This window comes from Tachysurus vachellii, chromosome 23 (genome assembly GCF_030014155.1).
Source record: "Tachysurus vachellii isolate PV-2020 chromosome 23, HZAU_Pvac_v1, whole genome shotgun sequence".
Classification (NCBI taxonomy): Eukaryota; Metazoa; Chordata; class Actinopteri; order Siluriformes; family Bagridae; genus Tachysurus; species Tachysurus vachellii.
Window position 1 is genome coordinate 15,857,092 of NC_083482.1, and position 22,313 is coordinate 15,879,404.

General features: G+C 42.2%; 1 protein-coding gene across 1 annotated transcript in view; it reads right to left on the minus strand.

Moving 5' to 3' along the window:
• vps35 (VPS35 retromer complex component) overlaps positions 1 to 21,603 on the minus strand; it is a 31,805-nt gene extending 10,202 nt beyond the window's left edge. The window contains exons 1-15 of the mRNA XM_060858912.1: positions 21,459 to 21,603; positions 19,568 to 19,666; positions 18,949 to 19,045; positions 18,683 to 18,806; positions 14,922 to 15,104; positions 13,609 to 13,822; positions 11,739 to 11,822; positions 10,996 to 11,105; positions 10,779 to 10,875; positions 9,439 to 9,587; positions 7,455 to 7,662; positions 5,016 to 5,171; positions 2,989 to 3,111; positions 1,300 to 1,479; positions 235 to 474 (exon numbers count right to left, since the gene is read on the minus strand). Coding sequence (XP_060714895.1) covers positions 235 to 474; positions 1,300 to 1,479; positions 2,989 to 3,111; positions 5,016 to 5,171; positions 7,455 to 7,662; positions 9,439 to 9,587; positions 10,779 to 10,875; positions 10,996 to 11,105; positions 11,739 to 11,822; positions 13,609 to 13,822; positions 14,922 to 15,104; positions 18,683 to 18,806; positions 18,949 to 19,045; positions 19,568 to 19,666; positions 21,459 to 21,461 — 2,067 coding nt within the window. The 5' untranslated portion in view covers positions 21,462 to 21,603. The remainder of the gene's footprint in view (positions 1 to 234; positions 475 to 1,299; positions 1,480 to 2,988; positions 3,112 to 5,015; positions 5,172 to 7,454; positions 7,663 to 9,438; positions 9,588 to 10,778; positions 10,876 to 10,995; positions 11,106 to 11,738; positions 11,823 to 13,608; positions 13,823 to 14,921; positions 15,105 to 18,682; positions 18,807 to 18,948; positions 19,046 to 19,567; positions 19,667 to 21,458) is intronic.
• Positions 21,604 to 22,313: the final 710 nt, after the last annotated feature.

The window sequence follows — 22,313 nt, forward strand, 5'->3', positions numbered from 1 at the left end:
TTGTAGTCATGGTAACCCACATCTCCCCTTTACTGGAGGGTCGTTTCAGCCAATCACAGCGAATTACTTAAATACAGATCTCTTTTTTTTTGTTTAAACATTATGTATATTCAAAAGCATTATCACAATATTTACTATCTTTATATCTGACTGCTTTATGACGTGTTCGTTAATCGTATACCGAGTAGCCGCTTTGCGACACGGCTGCAGTGGCTTTGCTCAGGCTCCACCCACCTCGTCTCCGTTCTTGTCGACGTTGCGTCCGGACCAGAAGAGATGAGCGCAGATGCTGACTGCGCGGCACTGGTCGGGTTTCTTCAGCAGTTTGGAGGCAGCAAGAGCGCACTGGGTTCTCAAAGGCTCGTGGTTCTCTTCACTGAAACAGCGCATGCGCTCGAAGGTGCCGATGATCAGCGTGATGGCTGCGAGCTGGGCTTTAGAGTCACTGATCTCATCCTCATACAGAGAGAACGCCTGGAGGGAGGGAGAGAGAGACAGAGAGACAGAGAGAGAGAGACAGAGAGAGAGAGACAGAAACAGAGAGACAGAAACAGAGAGACAGAGAGAGAGAGACAGCGAGACAGAGAGAGAGAGAGACAGCGAGACAGAGGGAGAGAGACAGCGAGACAGAGGGAGAGAGACAGCGAGACAGAGAGAGAGAGACAGCGAGACAGAGAGAGAGAGAGAGAGAGAGAGATGAAGACGGGGCAATGACAGAGCAAAAATGAATGGGATGCAAAATAAAGGAAGATAGAGATAAAACCAGAGAGAGAAATGAACATATACATGTAGACAGACAGAAAGTCATGCAGAAGAGGGACACACACACACACAGACACACACACAGAGTGGGGCAGTGAGAAGGAGAGAAACACACACAGACACACACACAGACACACACACAGACACACACACAGAGTGGGGCAGTGAGAAGGAAAGAAACACACACACACACACACAGACACACACAGACACACAAAGGCACACACACACACACACACAGTCGGGCAGTGAGAGGGAAAGAGACACACAGACAGAGAGACAGACAGATGTTCTCTATGACTAATAAGAACATTCAGGTGCAGCACTCATCTCTAGGCTGAAAAATTTCTTTCAAATGTTTTTTTTTCCACAGGAATTTTCCCCACCGCTGAGTGAGGCCAGTACACTCGTGTCTCCGTCTCACATCCTCCCGTCCCCGAGCGTCTCACCGTGAGCCGCTCTTGCGTCATTACTCTGCCCAAACCACCCCCTCCCTCACCCCTTCTCGAAGACACGGCTCAGACGCCGCCACCGTACCTGGGACATGAACTCATAGGCGACGGTCTCGTGGTTCTCGAAGCCGATCTCCCCGGCGGCGAGCGCCCCCTGCAGGAAGAGACGCAGAGGCAGCTCGGCCAGCTCGGCCTTGATCAGAGCGCTGATGGTCTGATGGGCGAAGGAGAAGATCTTCTGGCACTTCTTCTCCCACTTATCGTCCTGCAGCGTAGAGGACAAAAAGAAAAGAGAGAAGATGACTGATTCATCAGAAGTGATGAGTCATGCGAGTGGGGTTGAGCTGAGCTAAATGTGATGGGGGCAAAAAGAACAACACGTAATGATTCAAAAAAATAACCTAAAAAAAAAAAATAAAATAATCAACTCTTCTGATGACTACAAATCAGGAGATGAGACGAGACAAGAGGAAAATTTCATCACAGGATCAGAGCTGATGACATTTCTGAAACGCTTTCTGGCCCAATCGCTGGCTCATTGTTAGGCAGTCAGTGAATACGCCTGCTGTCTCCTGAGGTGAACGCCTGAGGCAAGAGGAGCCGGAAACCCAGAACACACACAGGCGGCTTTATGATGTGTTACTCTGCCATTTCATCTCCGTACAGCACAACAACATGGAAATTTTTATTCTCTGGGAAAAAAAAAAATAATCCAGACTCACGACAAACTGCTAGTGACGTCAATCGCACGCAAGCACAGATCCGGATGAACAACTCACTACAGTGTCTCACTACATTCGCAAGAAAAACTAAACAATGAGGAATCTGTAATTGTCGACACTGAAATCTGTAGTTTTGTTCTTTCAGAGGTTGATGAACTAAACCAAAGCCAACGCAGGGGACGTAAACTTCGTTATAGAGTCTATTTTCAATTCGTTGTAAATTTTTACTATGACATCACAAGTCACATGACCAACACATGTATAAAGTCGTTTACTTATTTGTCGCCGAGTTCAGGACTGGGGCTGAATTTTACTCTCATCAGTAGAAATGTCTGATCTGTTTGGGGCGAAAAAGTCTAAAGATCCAATGATTGGAAAATAGAGGAAATATTTTTTCACGAAGGAAGGAGCGAGGAAAGAAAACATCCATTCAATTCATCCATCCGTCCGTGAAGAAAGGCAGGAGGGAAAGTAAAAATAAAGAGAGGAAATAGAGAAGGAGAATGAGGCAAAAAGCAAAAAGAAGGCAAAGACATCCGTTTCATCCATCCATTAAAACAAAGAAATAAAGAAAGAAATGGGAAAGAAAGAACAAAATGGGAAAGAAAGAAAGAAAGAAAGAAAGAAAGAAAGAACAAAATGGGAAAGAAAGAAAGAAAGAAAGAAAGAAAGAAAGAAAAGGAAGACAAAAAAATAAGAAAAAAAATGAGAAAGAAAGAAAAAAATTGAAAGAACGAAAGAAAAGAAAGAAAGAACGACAGACAGACAGAAAGAGGGAAAAGATGAGAGTATCCATTTCTTCCATCCACAAAGAAAAAATGTGACAAAATGCATTAATACAGAAGAAATTTTTTATACTTTAATATGATAAATAAAATCACAGTGTAATGTGTGTTTCTCCGCCTTCTCTAATGAAAGTGTCTGACTGATCTCAGGTCTGTCCTGTAGCCCCACCTACAATAACACCACACTGAGCTGTTAAGGATGAGTGGTCACTGGTCCGTGTGTGTGTGTGTGTGTGTGTGTGTGTGTGTGCACGTGTGGAGATGTACCGAGGAGGCGTTTTCTTTGTAGCGGAAGGCCAGCTGATAGGCGGCGAACACCAGTGGGGGCAGCGTGTAGCGGATCCTCTGATTACCCCCGGCTCCGAAGTGCTTCCTGGCTGTGTTTAATATCTGTAGGAGGTATAAATTAGGATGAGAAACTGTAGGATGTGTTTGAATAATTCATTGCTCCATAACAGCGAGACGTCTTCTGTAGGCTCAACAGATTCCATATTCATTAGAGGCTCATTAGGACAATTTGGAGTGTTCTGTTAAAACGGCATACATGATGTGTTCTGGTGGTGTTTTACAAGAGAGAGAGAGAGAGAGAGAGAGAGAGAGAGAGAGGTACTGTACTGATGTATAAGTGTACAGTGAGAGTACTACACACCAAGTACTGTACTGATGTATAGTGGGAATACTACACACCAGGTACTGTACTGATGTATAGGTGTATAGTGAGAGTACTACACACCAGGTACTGTACTGATGTATAGGTGTACAGTGAGAGTACTACACACCAGGTACTGTACTGATGTATAGGTGTATAGTGGGAGTACTACACACCAGGTACTGTACTGATGTAAAGGTGTACAGTGAGAGTACTACACACCAGGTACTGTACTGATGTATAGGTGTACAGTGAGAGTACTACACACCAAGTACTGTACTGATGTATAGTGGGAATACTACACACCAGGTACTGTACTGATGTATAGGTGTACAGTGAGAGTACTACACACCAGGTACTGTACTGATGTATAGTGAGAGTACTACACACCAGGTACTGTACTGATGTATAGGTGTACAGTGAGAGTACTACACACCAGGACTGTACTGATGTATAGTGAGAGTACTACACACCAGGTACTGTACTGATGTATAGGTGTACAGTGAGAGTACTACACACCAGGTACTGTACTGATGTATAGGTGTACAGTGAGAGTACTACACACCAGGTACTGTACTGATGTATAGTGAGAGTACTACACACCAGGTACTGTACTGATGTATAGGTGTACAGTGAGAGTACTACACACCAGGTACTGTACTGATGTATAGGTGTACAGTGAGAGTACTACACACCAGGTACTGTACTGATGTATAGGTGTACAGTGAGAGTACTACACACCAGGTACTGTACTGATGTATAGTGAGAGTACTACACACCAGGTACTGTACTGATGTATAGGTGTACAGTGAGAGTACTACACACCAGGTACTGTACTGATGTATAGGTGTACAGTGAGAGTACTACACACCAGGTACTGTACTGATGTATAGGTGTACAGTGAGAGTACTACACACCAGGTACTGTACTGATGTATAGGTGTACAGTGAGAGTACTACACACCAGGTACTGTACTAATGTATAGGTGTATAGTGAGAGTACTACACACCAGGTACTGTACTGATGTATAGGTGTACAGTGAGAGTACTACACACCAGGTACTGTACTGATGTATAGGTGTACAGTGAGAGTACTACACACCAGGTACTGTACTGATGTATAGTGAGAGTACTACACACCAGGTACTGTACTGATGTATAGGTGTATAGTGAGAGTACTACACACCAGGTACTGTACTGATGTATAGGTGTATAGTGAGAGTACTACACACCAGGTACTGTACTGATGTATAGGTGTATAGTGAGAGTACTACACACCAGGTACTGTACTGATGTATAGGTGTATAGTGAGAGTACTACACACCAGGTACTGTACTGATGTATAGGTGTACAGTGAGAGTACTACACACCAGGTACTGTACTGATGTATAGGTGTATAGCGAGAGTACTACACACCAGGTACTGTACTGATGTATAGGTGTATCGTGAGAGTACTACACACCAAGTACTGTACTGATGTATAGGTGTATAGTGAGAGTACTACACACCAGGTACTGTACTGATGTATAGGTGTACAGTGAGAGTACTACACACCAGGTACTGTACTGATGTATAGGTGTACAGTGGGAGTACTACACACCAGGTACTGTACTGATGTATAGGTGTACAGTGGGAGTACTACTCACCAGGTACTGTTGGTCCGGATCGTCTGAATGTAACAGGTGGATGAAGCGACCCACTAAACTCTGCTCCTCTGCGAAGTCCTCCGGGTCGGGATCCTCAGCAGGCTGATCTGGCTGATCCTGGATCAGTGTGGACACCAGGTTCAGGGTTGCATCCACCTGCAAAGAAAAACACACAAACAGCATTAAAGACCAAGTGGAAAGAGGGAAGGGGAGAGAGAGAGAGAGAAAGAGAAAAGACAGGCATGGAAAAGGAGATAGAGACAAATTGACAGAGAATGGAGACAGATAAACGAGACACAGGCAGACAGACAGGTACAAAGAGAAAGACAAATAGAGAGACACCATGAAATACGCATCAAAATGAAAAGCTTTAACACACACACATACACACACACACACATACACACACACACTAGAGGCAAACAGACAGATTGTAAAGGGACAGAGTCAATGAGAGACATATGGAGAGACAGAGAGGGACCTAAAAAGATGTAAAGACAGAAAGACAACCTAGAAGAAAAACTAAGAGAAAGAGAGAGAGACAGACAGAAGTCCTAATGACATCCTAATAACTTCTATAATGTTGTCCACAGGGAGCAAATGCATGCTGTTGCTCAGTGAAACCACTCTGATAAACACATCGCAGGTAATAAACCTTAATAACCACGTTGACAAGATCATCACATGCTCGGCTGAATTCTACACGAAAAGCAAATGAAACAAAACCAAGAACTTTTTTTTTTCACCTTTTTTCCTGTTAACTCAATTATTGCATTTTCATTATCGAGCCACTTCATCTAGAACAAACAACTTTAAACGGTTCTTCCACTGCTAACACGCCAAAAGCCAACCGAGTCACCCCGTGTTTGGGAACAGACATTTAAAAAGAAAAAACAATGACGGGTCTTTAATAAGAGAGAGAGAGAGAGAGAGAGAGAGAGAGAGAGAGAGAGAGAGAGAGAGAGAGAGAGAGAGAGCAAGCGCGAGAGAGAGAGAGCAAGAGTGAGAGAGAGAGCAAGCGCGAGAGAGAGAGAGAGAGAGAGAGAGAGAGAGAGAGAGAGAGAGAGCAAGAGTGAGAGAGAGAGAGAGCAAGAGTGAGAGAGAGAGAGCAAGAGTGAGAGAGAGAGAGCAAGAGTGAGAGAGAGAGAGCAAGAGTGAGAGAGAGAGAGCAAGAGTGAGAGAGAGAGAGAGAGAGAGAGAGAGAGAGAGAGCAAGAGTGAGCGAGAGAGAGAGCAAGAGCGAGCGAGAGACAGAGCAAGAGCGAGCGAGAGAGAGAGCAAGAGCGAGAGAGTGAGAGAGAGCGAGCGAGAGCAAGCGCGAGAGAGAGAGAGAGAGAGAGAGAGCAAGAGTGAGAGAGAGAGAGAGAGAGAGAGAGAGAGAGCAAGAGTGAGAGAGAGAGAGCGCAAGAGTGAGAGAGAGCAAGAGTGAGTGAGAGAGAGAGCAAGAGTGAGAGAGAGCAAGAGTGAGCGAGAGAGAGAGCAAGAGTGAGCGAGCGAGAGAGAGAGCAAGAGCGAGCGAGAGAGAGAGCAAGAGTGAGAGAGCGAGAGTGAGAGAGAGCAAGCGAGAGCAAGCGCGAGAGAGCGAGCGAGAGAGAGAGAGAGCGAGAGTGAAAGAGAGAGAGAGTGAAAGAGAGAGAGAGAGAGAGAGAGAGAGCAAGAGTGAAAGAGAGAGAGAGAGAGAGAGGGAGAGAGCAAGAGTGAGAGAGAGAGAGCGAGAGAGAGAGAGAGAGCAAGAATGAGAGAGAGAATGAGAGAGAGAGAGAGCGAGAGCGAGAGCAAGAGAGAGAGAGAGAGAGAGAGAGAGAGCGCAAGAGAGCGAGAGAGAGAGCGAGCGCGGGCGTGAGAGAGCACATCTTAAAACTCAACAGCGCTCTGTATACCTGTGTGTAATAATCAGTTATAAGAGCTCAGTGTGAAGCCTAGAGAGGAAGCTGATAACACGGGCTGGTGGAAAAGTTCCTCCAAATTCAGCGTGAACTCAGTTTACAGTCAATAACTCACTCTGTGTCAGGAAAAGCAAGTACCAGAGTGTCTTCCTGAGACGTGTGTGCACTCGGTGACGTGAAGGTGTTCTGAACATTCTGCTATACCGAGCCAAAGGGAAACACACAGCGCTGCAGAAACTCATGAAGATTTGCACCGATCTGTTACTCAAGTCTAATTATTAATATAAATATGAACTTAATCCTTCTGTAAACACACTAGTGCTCATGCTCAGGTGATTTGGGTGCACGTCCATGTGTGTGTTTGTAAAGTGTGTGTGAACTCAGCACTGCGGTCAGTGTTTAGTTTCTCAACCCTGCATCCAAACATCACCTGCTCGATGGTGGACTCTGTACAGGAAGTGTCAGTAATTATACACCTACAACGTGACCTCTGTGGAAGGAATCGATTATAAAATGGCAGCTAAGGGCGAACCGCCGTGTTCCCGTCTGCGTACCTGCTCCTGACCCAATATGGTGGTGTTGTAGTCCAGCGTGTTGCTGAGCACGTAGCAGCTCATGCTCTTGCGTGACTCGTAATCGAAGTACTCGAAGAGCGGCGGGAAGTGTTTGAGCTGCAGGACCGTCAGGATGTTGTTGTAGGTATCCACAGGAATCTTCAGAAGCCTGGTGAGCTCCTTGGATACGGCGCTGCTCGTCGCGATGCTGCACGACAACACGCAGATTAACATTAATGACCTTCACGCTGAACACAAACCAAGAGGCACGTTTTAGACTGAGCTACTTCCAGCTCCAGACCAAGTCAATATTCAAAACTACATGAAACAGAGAATGTGTTTTAAGCCCCACCCACCCAGTTCCTTACATAAGAGCGTGCGGAACCGTTGTTAGCCTGCCGTTGTTAGCGTTAGCTAGCAATACATTTTTACATTACTTCTTAGTTAAGCTAGACTCCAGCATAAAAGCCTCCGTCGTTCGAACGCGGTTTCGGTGTTTCAGTTCTGTCTGAATTCTGAAGAACTAAAATAAGACCCTGTCAAAGCAGCAGTCGTTTAGCGCCGCATTCGCTGCACGATTCTGAGCCGCCGCTCTCCGCTGCGTCCTGCTTTTTCAATTTAAAAAGCATGGCAGTAAAAATTACTGCATAAAAAGGGAACACTGCTGTATTTTTGAAAGCGTGTGACATTTCTGAAGCTGCCGCTACAAAAAAAAAACAACCAAAAGGAAAAAAAACCCAGACAACAACAAAAAAAAAGGCTTTTACAAATCGGAGGTGACCTTCAGACCGGCGGCGTCCGTGTGGGGAGTGAAGCTCTCGGACTGTAATTAAAGGAGAGCCGGATTGAGAGGCTTTTCTTTTTAAAAACCCCGGCTGGGCGACACAAAGCTCTCACCCTCTACAATTACAATGAACTCTCAGGGTAGTTTTTTTCCTCTCCTCTTTATGTAACCTGCCTGGATTGGAAAAAAGTCTGACAGAGTAAACGCAACAGCAAGTAATGATTAGCGTCAAGATATTTTTAGCCCAAAATAAAAATGTCCTCAGGCTTATTTATTAGTGCAAGTACAGTAGACGTGATTCACAGTTCACGGGTTAATCGTGCGGGGGTTTGATCGCTTCTACGCCGTCTCCAGTGATGCATTTTATTCCACATTAACACCAGAATACGCTAGAGTGAGTAATCGCTTAAAAAAAATCCGATGCTAAAAACGGAACGTGGATCGGTTTGAATACGGCGGTGTTAAACGAATTCGCCTGGAAGCCCCGCCCCTTTCCTACAAACACACACGGCATCGTTAGATAAGGATTAAAAAAAAAAGTGTGATTTTTTTTAATTTTCATTTTAAAACGTTTTTTAACATTCGAATTTAAATTAGCATAAAAGTTGCACAAAATATAAAACAAAAGCTGCTTAGCTTCGTTCACACGGTAGCTACGAAGCCTTAATTAACGAAGCACGTTGCGCTACATTTGTCAACAATAACGGGATAAAGAACGTAACTAGTTTTGTCAGGACAGCGCTAAGCTTATGCACAAGTTTTTTTTTTGACCATAAACAAACAATTTTATTTATTTATTTATTTTTAGAGTTTTAGTGCAATTTGTGTGTTTTTTTTTTAAGAAATTTGCAATTTTTATTTTAAATTTAAATAAATTTTCCTTCATTGCTGGCTTGCGTTTGTTTTAATAATAAATTGAGTGATTTACAAACAACATTATTATACAATAAGAAACTTCAACACCTCTAATCCTGTTAATGCTTCGCAAACATTTCAAATTATTATAGTGTCGATTGTGCCAAATCATTATCTCGTTGTTGTGTGATGTTACACCACTTGTACAGCTAGGGGTTGAAAGAAAAAAAAATCCAAGTGAATTGATTCCTTGTTTATCGTGGACAACAAAGCAGAAGATCCTTTGTGCTTATTTTCTAGGCATTGGAACTTGTCTGAAATGAGCGAGTCCACTGTTCCACTCACTGTTCCAGGTTGAGCTTGTTGAAGATCTCCACGGTGCTCTCCAGAACCTTGTCTACATAATCAACACGTTCAGGGTAGCACTTCATAGCCAGGTTTATGAGGGACACCTGCAGAGACACCACGTCCTCTGACGGCATATCCTGACGAGACTGAAACACACACACACACACACACACACACACACACACACACACACACACACACACACACACACACACACACACACACGAAGTGTTTATATTAGCAGGCTCGCAAAATTCATGAAACAGTCCCAAATTTGCTGAAATAAATGTGGGCACCTTATTCAGACCTTTCTGAATAAACATCACTTAGAAAGTTTGAAGTTCCTTATAAACATTCCTGATTTTTTTTTTATATAAATTCTAGGTTCCCAAAAAGGTTCCTGCAAACATTCTTGGTTTTCTTATAGAATAGAAATCTGGGCTTTGAGGGTTCTCAGATACCCCTCCTTTTCCACCAAAAAGACCCGGGTGCTGGTTCAGAGCTAGTGCTGGTGCTGGTTCAAAGTTGGTTCCACTGGCGAACCTTCTAAGAACCGGTTTGCCTTTCCATCAGTTAGAGAGCATCACAGAGCCGAGTGTGACGTCACCGTACACGTGTCACGTTACACAGCAACTTTAGCGCAGCAGCGGCAAACACAAACATCAACAATGGCGGATGTTGCTTTACTGTTAATGCTCATGGCTTTGTGAACCTACATTAACACCCAAACGCGGCGAATCCAACGTGTACGTGCAGCTCCATGTAATCTGTATAAACGGAGGTTGTTATCGATAAAGTACATAACGTTATTTTATCATTAACACAGAAAAACGTTAGCCTTAGCATGTAGCTACCTACTATCATGTGTGCTGATAATGTATCATATCGCGGTAAAGTAAAAGTGTATTAAACATTAGTATACTTAAGGTACATTATCAAATGTGCTAACAGTAGCCCCGCCTACAGCTCCGCCCACAGCCCCTAACGCAAGCGGTTCTTAAGTCTAGACCAGCAACGTTTTGGTGCTACTTAAGAACCACTTTTCCTGGTTCAGAGCCGGTGCTTTGGCTGTTGAAAAAGAAAGAACTGGTTCTAAATTCCTTTATAGGGTTGATTAAAGGTTCCCGAGTACATATTGAAATCTGTTGTGTTTTTTCGTTGTCACCCGAGTTTGTTTGTTTATAGACGTTGGTGTGGTGCAGACGATTGTTATTTAGACCCTGATAAAATAACTCCTGAAAAAAAGTTTTTTTTTTCCCATAAGGTTCCTCGTTGGAACCTTATGGGAACCTCATTGATATTGCCGATCCTTTCCGTACGGGAGATAAATGAAGTACCTGGATGACTGTGGCCACTTGCTGAGAGAAAATATCAAAGAGTTTGATTTCAGCTGGGATTCCAGGTCCATCTTCTCTGTGAGCAAACAGCGCCAACCTTCAGAGAGGTAGGGAGAAGGTAAACAACAATAAAATAATGACAGCCTGTAGGACATGGTAATAACACCTGTGCGAAGCAGAGCGAGTGCGTGTGTGTGAGTGTGTGTGTGAGAGAGACCTGTCAATTAGAGCTATGATGATGTTCTTGACATTGACGTGTTGGTGGAGCTCCGCACACGCTCGGAGAAACGGGTTCAGGGTCTGGAGGTGGAACTCGTCTGGAAAAACCTGTGGAGAAAAAGAAAGGCAGTCGGATTACATAAGCCTGTACACACACACACACACATATAGACACACACACACACACACACACACACACACACACACATACAAATACATATACACGCACACACGCATATACACACACACACACACGCGCGCGCGCATATACACACACACGCGCATATACACACACACGCGCATATACACACACACGCGCGCATATACACACACACGCGCATATACACACACACACGCGCATATACACACACACACGCGCATATACACACACGCACATACATATACACACACGCACATACATATATACACACGCACATACATATATACACACACATACATACATATACACACATACATACATATATATTACACACACACACACACATATATACACACATACATACATACATACATACATATACACACACTTGTTTGCTTTAACCACTTAAACACAAAAGCTCTTTGTATGCCTGTGTGTCTGAATTGTAAAAAGCCCGGCGTGAGGCTGCAGTGCGGTCGAGCGCGAAGCAATTAGAGAGCTTGAGGCGACGGGTAAAAACGAGACATCACAGTGAAAGGAGGCATCTGAAGTGTGTGGTGTTGTGTGCTAATGTTCTCTACCTGTATAATACACTCCATGAGGTACTCTTGAGCCAGAGAATCTCTGCAGTTCACCACCTGCTCCAAGACTCCTGCCAGAACAATCTGAACACGACACGCAACAATCAGAAGGACAATAAAAAGGTCAAACTTATTCTCGCTTGTCCGACACCGTACAATATTTATACATTCAAAGGAAAAAAAAATAATCCACATCCGTATGAACGTATGAATATGAGGAGAATATCAGGTCTGAACAGAAGCTTACACGTTACCTGGAAAAGACCAGAACTGCCTTGAAATTATTTAGATATTTCTTTTACGTTTAAGACGAGACGATCACTCCAGATGTCTAGACGTTTTCCCTCACACGTGCAGCAAAAATAACTAGCGTGTCTAACCGTAACTAGCCGTAACGAGGCCGAGGCTCACGGATTCAACACGTCTTTCTCTGGGACACGGCTTTCATTCGTGTCCGAGTGCTGCGTGAGCTGAGAAAGCAGAAATTCTTTTATTACAAGGGGTCTCCTTAGTGAGGGCTCATAAATCTCAAGTGACCTCTGTAATTTTATCTCTTATTGATATTTAAATGCCTACCAATGTTAATCATTTTTATTACACCAATTAAAACAAAAATGTAATACTTTTACGAAAAAATCGCCAAATGATGTCATATAGAAAGCTTTCTATTAAATACTGTTAGAAAATTCATCTGAATTTGGAAAGCAGGAAAGTGAAATGACACTGAAAATGCTTATAGATGTGTTATGATGTCATAAAACGCAAGAGCCAATCACATTTCCGTATGCAAATTCTGTCCAGGGAAAACTATTAAAATTATATTCACAGTTGGCTATTTTGTGGCCCCTAATAATTTTTTTTTTTACAGAATGTACAGGTCAAGCAACTTATTACTGAATGTTCTTTTAAAAAGGAAAAAAAAAAAAAACCCTCGAGTCTGTTTTTAGCCTCGTCTCGGTCATCGGTAATGAACTCATTCAAAACATGAAACGTTTGATCGTGATGTTCAAGTGTCTCACAATGAAGTATCTGAGGACAGAAAGTCCGTCGAGAGCTCGGCTGAAGAACCGCTGCTTGATAAAAAGAGCCATTAAACCCACAGCGTCTCTCTTCTGCTTATTAACGAGGACGATTCAGGACTCAGGAGGCTGTGTTTACTGAGCTAATCAATTTCATCAGCTCGGTTAGTGTGTCGGCTTTGTCCCGACGTCCTACGCAGACGACCTGTCACGAATCCTTATTTACGCTTCTGTAAATATTTGCAGTATCGATCGTATAGCGTATAAATACAGCAATAAGCTCGAAACATCGACTAACGATTCGGGTGAAATCCTGTGGAGACGGAAAGGAACTGAGAGATGAACGTGCAGTTTTATTAAAACAGCTCAAATTCCAAAAGTAGAATAAAACAAACCCACAACGATGTGGATCTCGTAAACCGAACGCACTTGATTTACATAAACGGCAACATCAACTGCAAGAATCTCCAGGGGGCCAAAACTTTAGCAGTCTGTGATTATGGTGGAACACGTAAACCCAGGGGTTCAGTTTAATAAAAGAAAATGACACTCATTAGAGCGAGCCATGTTCATGTCACAAAGGAATCAAATGAGTAGATTCGATTCATCAGCTATTTGATTCAGCAATTCAATCCTCCATAATATACACAACACAGCATTAAAAATATTACTAAAGGACTTTAATTCTTTTAGCTACATTTTTACTTACATTACTGACATGTTTAGCTAAAAAAAAAACGGATTTGATATCGATTTATTTCTTATGAAATATTTACACGATTGGAAACGACTCATGGGGAAAATGAGTGATTCGTTCCTCTCTGCTGCTCCCTGCAGTAAAGCTCCGATACCTGTTTGTATTTCTCGACGTTGACACCCTCGAGCTGGCTGAGTCGGACGAGGTTGGTGCCGACGAGGATGCGCAGCTCCTGCCTCTCTTTCTCTCGCTTCTCGCGGTCACGACTGTGGCCCTGGTGCTGCATTCGCACCCACAGCTTATTCATCTCAGCAAAGTTCAGTAGGACAAAGTCGATCGAGTCGTTTATGTCACCGGTCATCTCCTCCCTCCAAAAAAAAAAAAAAAAAAAAAAGACGTAACTTATTATACAAACTTTTTAAAAAATATATTTTTAGCTCTAGTTGTACGTGTGAACGAAACGCGACGTGTCGTTCTGTTACAGGAAAATAATCAGTAACAGGGTGCGGTGATGAAGCGGAAATTTGACACTGGAGACTCCTTCCATAAGCGTCTTCTTACAGAAGTCGTCGCCATGACGATTACGCCGCTGTTCAATAATGACTTTTTTGTCCGTTTACGGTTAGGCTCAGATCGTGGGACATCCGTTACTATAGAAACAACAAACTTATTAAAATGAGAGCAGTTCTATTAAAGCTGCTGTTATAAAAAAAAAAAAGAATAATTAATATTTAACACCTTTTAACAAATCAGAATTCAGAACACAAATGTGTTACGTTATTAAGCTTAGAGTCGCGTTTTATTAGTGACGTTTATTTTCTACAGAATTCCTCGTTTGATCTTTACGCTGTGTGTAATGTGATTTAACGCTGTACGGCACACTGAGGTGTGTTTTATGTACAAAATAAATGCTCTATAAATTCTTATTGCTCCTTCAGAGTGATGAGTTTTGTTTTTAATTTCGTTGGACGCGTGTCGAAAAATCGTTTCGAGATGTTTATGTCTCTTTTTTCTGAGAAACGTAAATATACGTTTAAACATGACTGAAATAAAGAATAACATACAGAATACAAACGAGTTTCATCTCCACCCTCATCTTCACACAACTAAGTTAACGTAGCAATCGTCAACCTAACGTTGTTGGAGTACGCAGACGTCGTGACAGAATCTTGGCGAGTACGATACGATACTTCGATGTGCGTATGACACGTAGCTTTAGCGATTTCATATTAGGGTAAGTTTTTATAGCAGATACGATTATATACTGAACAAACTTTCTGTTAGGTTGCATTCGCCAAATCCGTGCAGTTATTCGGAACATCACTTCTGGGCTCTATAGGTACGTATATCGATTTATTTGCCGTCATTATATCCGAGTTTAGAAACCCCGAGTGTTAAGAATCTCTATTTGTCGAGCTGATGTGAGGAAGCAGAAGGTTCACCCATGCGTAAACGTTTGGCTCTTACTCGGCCTGTTCCCCGTCGTCAGGCAGGATGTTGCGTGTGCACTGCAGCAGGTAGTTCCTCAGGAACAGACCTCTCAGAGGATGCTGAACACCACGACACATCTCCACCAGATCCTTCAAGATGTCCTTACGTGACTGAGGGAAGGAGCGCACGTACACCACGCCCACCGTTATCAACAGGTACCTGTGAGAGAAAAGAGGAGAGATGTGACAGAGTGGATGTTAATGTGGGATGAAACGCCAGCCGTGCAGGTGGACGGGTGAATAAAACGTTTACAGGTGACTAACGTAAACAATCCAGAGATTTAGATTAGACTCGACACGTCGGCTGAGCTTAAGAGCACGGAGACGGAGAGGTTTTTGACGAGCCGTCCTCCGTGTGCTATTTTTAAACAAACCATTAATACTGCTGATCTGTCTCAACATCTGCCTGAGCATATGTTCTGATCCGGCCGACTTATTAAAAAGAAGCAGACCAGAGAGCAGAAAGACACACGGTTTCACCATCTCTCCACTTCCTTTTAATCAATGACAAAAAACACTCAGTTTGAGATATTACTGATGTTCTCACAGCACTAAACATCTGTTCCCACAATAACATCTCTGTGTCTGTCTCTCTCTCTCGGTCTCTCTCTGTGTGTGTGTGTGTGTGTGTCTCTCTCTGTGTCTCTCTCTCAGTCTGTGTGTGTCTCTGTGTGTGTGTCTCTCTGTGTATATGTGTGTGTGTCTCTCTCTCTGTGTGTCTCTCTCTCAGTCTGTGTGTGTGTCTCTGTGTGTGTGTGTGTCTCTCTCTCTCTCTCAGTCTGTGTGTTTCTGTCCGTCTGTCTCTCTGTGTGTCTCTCTCTCTGTGTCTCCCTCTCTCAGTCTGTGTGTGTGTCTCTCTGTGTGTGTGTCTCTCTCTCTCAGTCTGTGTCTCTCTGTCCGTCTGTCTGTCTCTCTCTCTCTCTGTGTCTCTGTCCGTCTGTCTCTCTGTGTCTCTCTCCGTCTGTGTCTCTCTCTCTGTGTCTCTGTCCGTCTGTCTCTCTGTGTCTCTCTCTCTCTGTGTCTCTGTCCGTCTGTCTCTCTCTCTCTCTGTGTCTCTCTCTCTCTCTGTCTGTGTCTCTCTCTCTCTGTCTGTGTCTCTCTCTCTCTGTCTGTGTCTCTCTCTCTCTGTCTGTGTCTCTCTCTCTCAGTCTGTGTCTCTCTCTCAGTCTGTCTCTCTCTCTCAGTCTGTCTCTCTCTCTCAGTCTGTGTCTCTGTGTGTCTCTGTCCGTCTGTCTCTCTGTGTCTCTCTCTCTCTGTGTCTCTGTCCATCTGTCTCTCTGTGTCTCTCTCTCTCTGTGTCTCTGTCCGTCTGTCTCTCTGTGTCTCTGTCCGTCTGTGTCTCTCTCTCTGTGTCTCTGTCCGTCTGTCTCTCTGTGTCTCTCTCTCTCTGTGTCTCTGTCCGTCTGTCTCTCTCTCTCAGTCTGTCTCTCTCTCTCAGTCTGTCTCTCTGTGTGTCTCTGTCCGTCTGTCTCTCTGTGTCTCTCTCTCTGTCCGTCTGTCTCGCTCTCACTCGCTCTCTCTCACTCGCTCTCTCTCACTCGCTCTCTCTCACTCGCTCTCTCTCTCTCTCTCTCTCTCTCTCTCTCTCTCACTCTCTCTCTCTCACTCTCTCTCTCTCTCGCTCTCTCTCTCTCGCGCTCTCTCTCTCGCGCTCTCTCTCTCGCGCTCTGTCACTCTCTCTCACTCTCTCTCACTCTCCCACATTGAAAACAATATAAAAATGTCAAAAACAAGAGTCAAATGTAACTAGATATATTAAAATAAGGAGATTAAATCAATATAAAATGCCGTAGGGTGCTTTATCACTTCAGAAGTGACTGTCGATGCTTCACTTCCTGTGGACACCTGACTCAGAGCCGAGAATCGACATGCATCGAGCAAAGCCAGATCTTTCTCCAGTTTTGACACAGACGAGTTATGACAGGTCCACGTGCCGAGTGCGAACGCCTGGCTGGAGATCGGGCTACGACGCAGATATTATGACGATCCCTTCTCACTCTCACTGTTTTTTGCTGTGAACTTTAAACAATGCGCCACTCGGATGAATTATAAATGAAAGAAAAGATGAAGACACGGTTTCAGCTCGGATGCAGAGCTTCTTGATCTTCTGACACCATCGGGTCCAGGGCCTGCCCTCAGTACGGCTTTAAGAACTCAATTATTCAAACCTCATTGTGTTTCAGCTTAGAAACATGTGATAGGATGCGGGTAAGGTGTTGAATACCGATCAGAAGGTTATGAGTTTGACTCCCAGGTCGACCGAGCTGCCACTGCTCAGCTCTATAGAATGACATCAAAATGTACCACGCTCTGAATTCGGGGGTCAAAGACCATAAATAATAAATCGTTTTAAACAAACGATCAAATGGACATTCAACATTTTCTGCAGCTCCAAAGTTCCACTAAAATAAAATGGAAAAATATTCACGATAATAATCTATAAAATAAGAGAAGAAAACAAAAAGAGAAGATTGAGTTTCTTTAACAAATCACATTTATAAATGAAATGAGGTTCACAAACAGGGTCATGAACCTCAGACTGGGAATCACAGATAAAAGATTTCTGATAGTTGATTGTGCATAAAAGAGGAGCCATTAGACAAAGGCACAGAAGCACCCACACAAAACACAAACACGGACGTACACAAACAGGCTCAAAGGCATGCACCAAGAGGCACACAGACGCACACCAAGAGGCACACAGACGCACACCAAGAGGCACACAGACGCACACCAAGAGGCACACAGACGCCCACCAAGAGGCACACAGACGCACACCAAGAGGCACACAGACGCACACCAAGAGGCACACAGACGCACACCAAGAGGCACACAGACGCACACCAAGAGGCACACAGACGCACACCAAGAGGCACAAATAGAGGCGCACACACAAGGATGTGTGACTATTTGTAGGAAAGTCAACAAGAAATATTTTGACGATTTTGAAACATTATTTTGACTTTCAAAAAAACAAGACAATAAATTCCATTAATGAGATAGTAAGTTAAAATAGCGAGATAGTATATTAAAATAATAATAATGAAGAGTCAAAAGAATGAGAGATGTCGGAAATACGAGACGCCGCGTCAAAAACATAACAAAACATGTTGACATAAAGAGATAAATGTCAAAATGAGATACATGCCTAAAAATAAGAGTGTAAACCAGTAGCTTTTTTTAAACAAGACACTAATTCAAAACAAAATTTCCTGAAATAAAGAGACAGACATAATTAAGTATTTCTGAGTCAAAATTATATACTGAAATACTGAGACACTGAATAAGGAGATCGTTTCTGTAAATAAAAAGATCAAAATGAGATAGTGTTGGAATTATGAGACACTAAGTCAATAAGATTTAAACAAGACACTAATTCAAAACGACAATATTATATCTTAAACTGGACGGTCGAAATGACGAGATCATGAATAGAGAGTCGAGTCAAAATAAGAATCGTTTTAAAACGATATATGAACACAGAATAATGAATATAATATTAAGACAAAGAAAGGTTTTTTTGGTTCTTTTTTAAATAGATACATTAAATCAAAACAAGATAACTTCGTAAAATAATGAGACACTGACACAAAATGAGATGAATTTTTAAATAAGACAAAAAAAAAAAAAAAAAAAAAAACAGCACCTGAACAATATGCAACCTTTGTAACTAAACACAGGGGTACAGCTGAAGTGTGTGTGTGTGTGTGTGTGTGTGTGTGTGTGTGAGAGACTCACAGCCTGGGGATGATGTTCCCGGCGTATTGTACAAGCTCGTACAGGTCAGCCACCTTACGGCCTTTAGCAAACTCATCAGTCAGGTAAACCTCCAGGTAGTGTAGCTCATCTGATATGGCCATGTCTACACACACACACACACACACACACACACACACACATATACATACACACACACACACACAAAAAAAAAAAAAGTCACATCTGATTATTTATTGCCCCTGAAGCAAAACCCTTGGACTTTTGGTCTGATTCAAACCACATACATAGTTCATAGTAGCTTTTAGGAGACAGCATGGAGGTCCTGAGCTCCCCCAGCATGTTAGAGGCATGTTTCAGTGCATCCATCAACTTGTTCTTGTCCTGAAATACAGAAAAGAACTCAGACGAAGCAGAAGGACAGGAAGTGGTGAACAAGTACCAAGACTGCTCATCAGTCTGACAGTAACGATTCGTTTAAATAAAAAAAAAAAAAAGAAAAAAGTAATACAACCTCAGAATTTAGTGCTCTTTACTTTACTGTTCAGTACTGAAGCAACATTAATTCCCACCTGTCGCTTTTTTGGTCGTGGCGTTTGAACTCGTCAACGTGAAATATATTACTAATATTTTTTTTAAAAATCATTTGTACTTCTGTTTCCTTTTAAAGAGTCGTTTTGCATCTTTAAAGCTAATTAAACTTTAGGAACCTAGACTTTTTAACCAAGATAAAAAGAAAGCAAAATGACGCCCAGTCAGCTCTCTGTGCCCAATCTGAGCTCACATGACCCACACACTATTCCTTTTTTTTTTTAAACAGCTGGTGAGTTAGTGTAAGGAATATTCCCTTGGTTTTTAGTCACATGAGCATTTCACTGAAATAATAAAGCATATAGTGTGTCTCACCAGGCAGCGCTTCATCTGGAAAGACTGCACTTTGACGGCCTGGACAGCCTCGTCCAGCAGCTTCTCCTGCTCATCCTGGGGTGACTGCTGAGTGGTTGGCTGGGAGAAAGAGAGAGACAGAGAGAGACAGAGAGAGAGAGAGAGGTAGAGAGAGAGAGAGAGAGAGAGAGAGAGAGAGAGAGAGAGAGAGAGAGAGAGAGACAGAGAGAGAGAGAGGTAGAGACACAGAGACAGAGAGACACAGAGAGAGACACAGAGACAGAGAGAGACACAGAGACAGAGAGAGACACAGAGAGAGAGAGAGACACAGAGAGAGAGAGAGACACAGAGAGTGAGAGAGACACAGAGAGTGAGAGAGACACAGAGAGTGAGAGAGACACAGAGAGTGAGAGAGACACAGAGAGTGAGAGAGACACAGAGAGTGAGAGAGACACAGAGAGTGAGAGAGACACAGAGAGTGAGAGAGACACAGAGAGTGAGAGAGACACAGAGAGTGAGAGAGACACAGAGAGTGAGAGAGACACAGAGAGTGAGAGAGACACAGAGAGTGAGTGAGAGAGACACAGAGAGTGAGTGAGAGAGACACAGAGAGTGAGAGAGAGAGACACAGAGAGTGAGAGAGAGAGAGACACAGAGAGAGAGACACAGAGAGAGAGACACAGAGAGAGAGACACAGAGAGAGAGACACAGAGAGAGAGACACAGAGAGGGAGAGAGAGACATGAACTGTTGATAACAGCTGGTTAACTGGTTATTACAGTAGCTACAAAACAGAATTCCACTCTCGTTTATTTGTGTATATTTTTCCTGTTTATATAATTTATAAAAATCTTATTACAAAATAGAAATTCTGTTAAAACTTGCAGCTGGGATCTGATTAGAAAGTGAATATGATCTGTGCATGAATATACATGTGTATATATTATATGTAGAAATATATTTAAACACACACACACACACACACACACACACACATATATATATGACACCAATGTAACACAGGCCTAAAAATATTCATGAATAACTTTCCAGAAATGTACAGCACTAATATACAGCAATAATATGTTTTTACCTCATTTCATTTTTCTGAGCGTTGCTTTTTAATAGAAATTGGAAGTCCAAATATATATATATTTTTTTTTTTACATAAACACAAACTACATAAATAGCTGGAATATTTAAACAAACAAAAACAAACACAGTCAATGATTCCTGAACATCAGCATTAACAACGACATAACAGCATTAAGAACGTTTCTCCTCCTAATCTTTATTCAAAGAAGTAATCTGATCTGATTTATAACCGTCATGAATATGAATGAGCTTATGAATATTCATTACCGACATTACATGTAGGTATTGCAGCAATGACAGCTTGCTAGCTTTAGCTTCCGTTAGCACGTTTCTTTCCGTCTGTTTCCCTGACAAGACAAATTACACATAAAATCGCACAACTGTTGACGTGTTATACAGCGTTTCGTTGCACGAGCCACAAAACACAACGGTGTTTAACAGACGTCTAGTTTTGATGCTAACTGTCGGATTTCCACAACAACACGGCTAACGTTAGCAAGCAGAAGAGCCGATTTGCGTCACAAAACGCGCAGTCACACGAGCATTTCGTGTAAACATATAAAACCAGTACAAATCCCTGTAGATTATCAATGATGTCAACATGATAAATAAGGAGAAAAAGTAAACAAGGAGAGAATTAGCTTAGCTTAGCTTAGCATAGCTTAGCCTAGCTTAACACATATTTAGCCAGGCCGCTAAAATGCTAACCCAGTTACAGCTAATAAACAAGCTAACTCGCTATACGTGCCGTTTTAGAGTCTTTAATGTTTCTACTTCAGTTAGTAAATGTTATACGACGTGTTTATTCTTTTCCTTACCATGATGATTAATAAGTGAGCTGTTAGCAATCACTCTGCAGCTCAAAAAAATGGCTCAGTCATGTGACTACTGGAGATCCGCTCAGCTCGCCTCAGCAGGGAGCAAGCCGATTGGCTGAGAGAAGTGCGCTAACAACACGCTGATTGGCTGAACTGCGCATATTAACAGGGATCTGATTGGATACACAAGGGCACGCTGACAGGTTGTGAGTGTGTTGGAATGGGTGGAAAAAGGTATTATACACATTATACACATTATATACATTATACACACTATACACACTATATACACTATATACATTATACACATTATACACATTATATACATTATACACACTATATACACTATATACATTATATACATTATACACATTATATACATTATATACATTATACACACTATACACATTATACACACTATATACACTATACACATTATACACATTATACACACTATATACATTATATACATTATACACATTATATACATTATATACATTATATACACAATACACACTATACACATTATATACATTATACACACTATACACATTATACACATTATACACACTATATACATTATATACATTATATACATTATACACATTATACACACTATACACATTATACACACTATACACATTATACACATTATACACACTATACACACTATATACACTATACACATTATACACACTATACACATTATACACACTATACAAATTATACACACTATACACACTATACACATTATACACACGATACACACTATACACACTATACACATTATACACATTATACACACTATATACACTATATACATTATACACATTATATACATTATATACATTATAT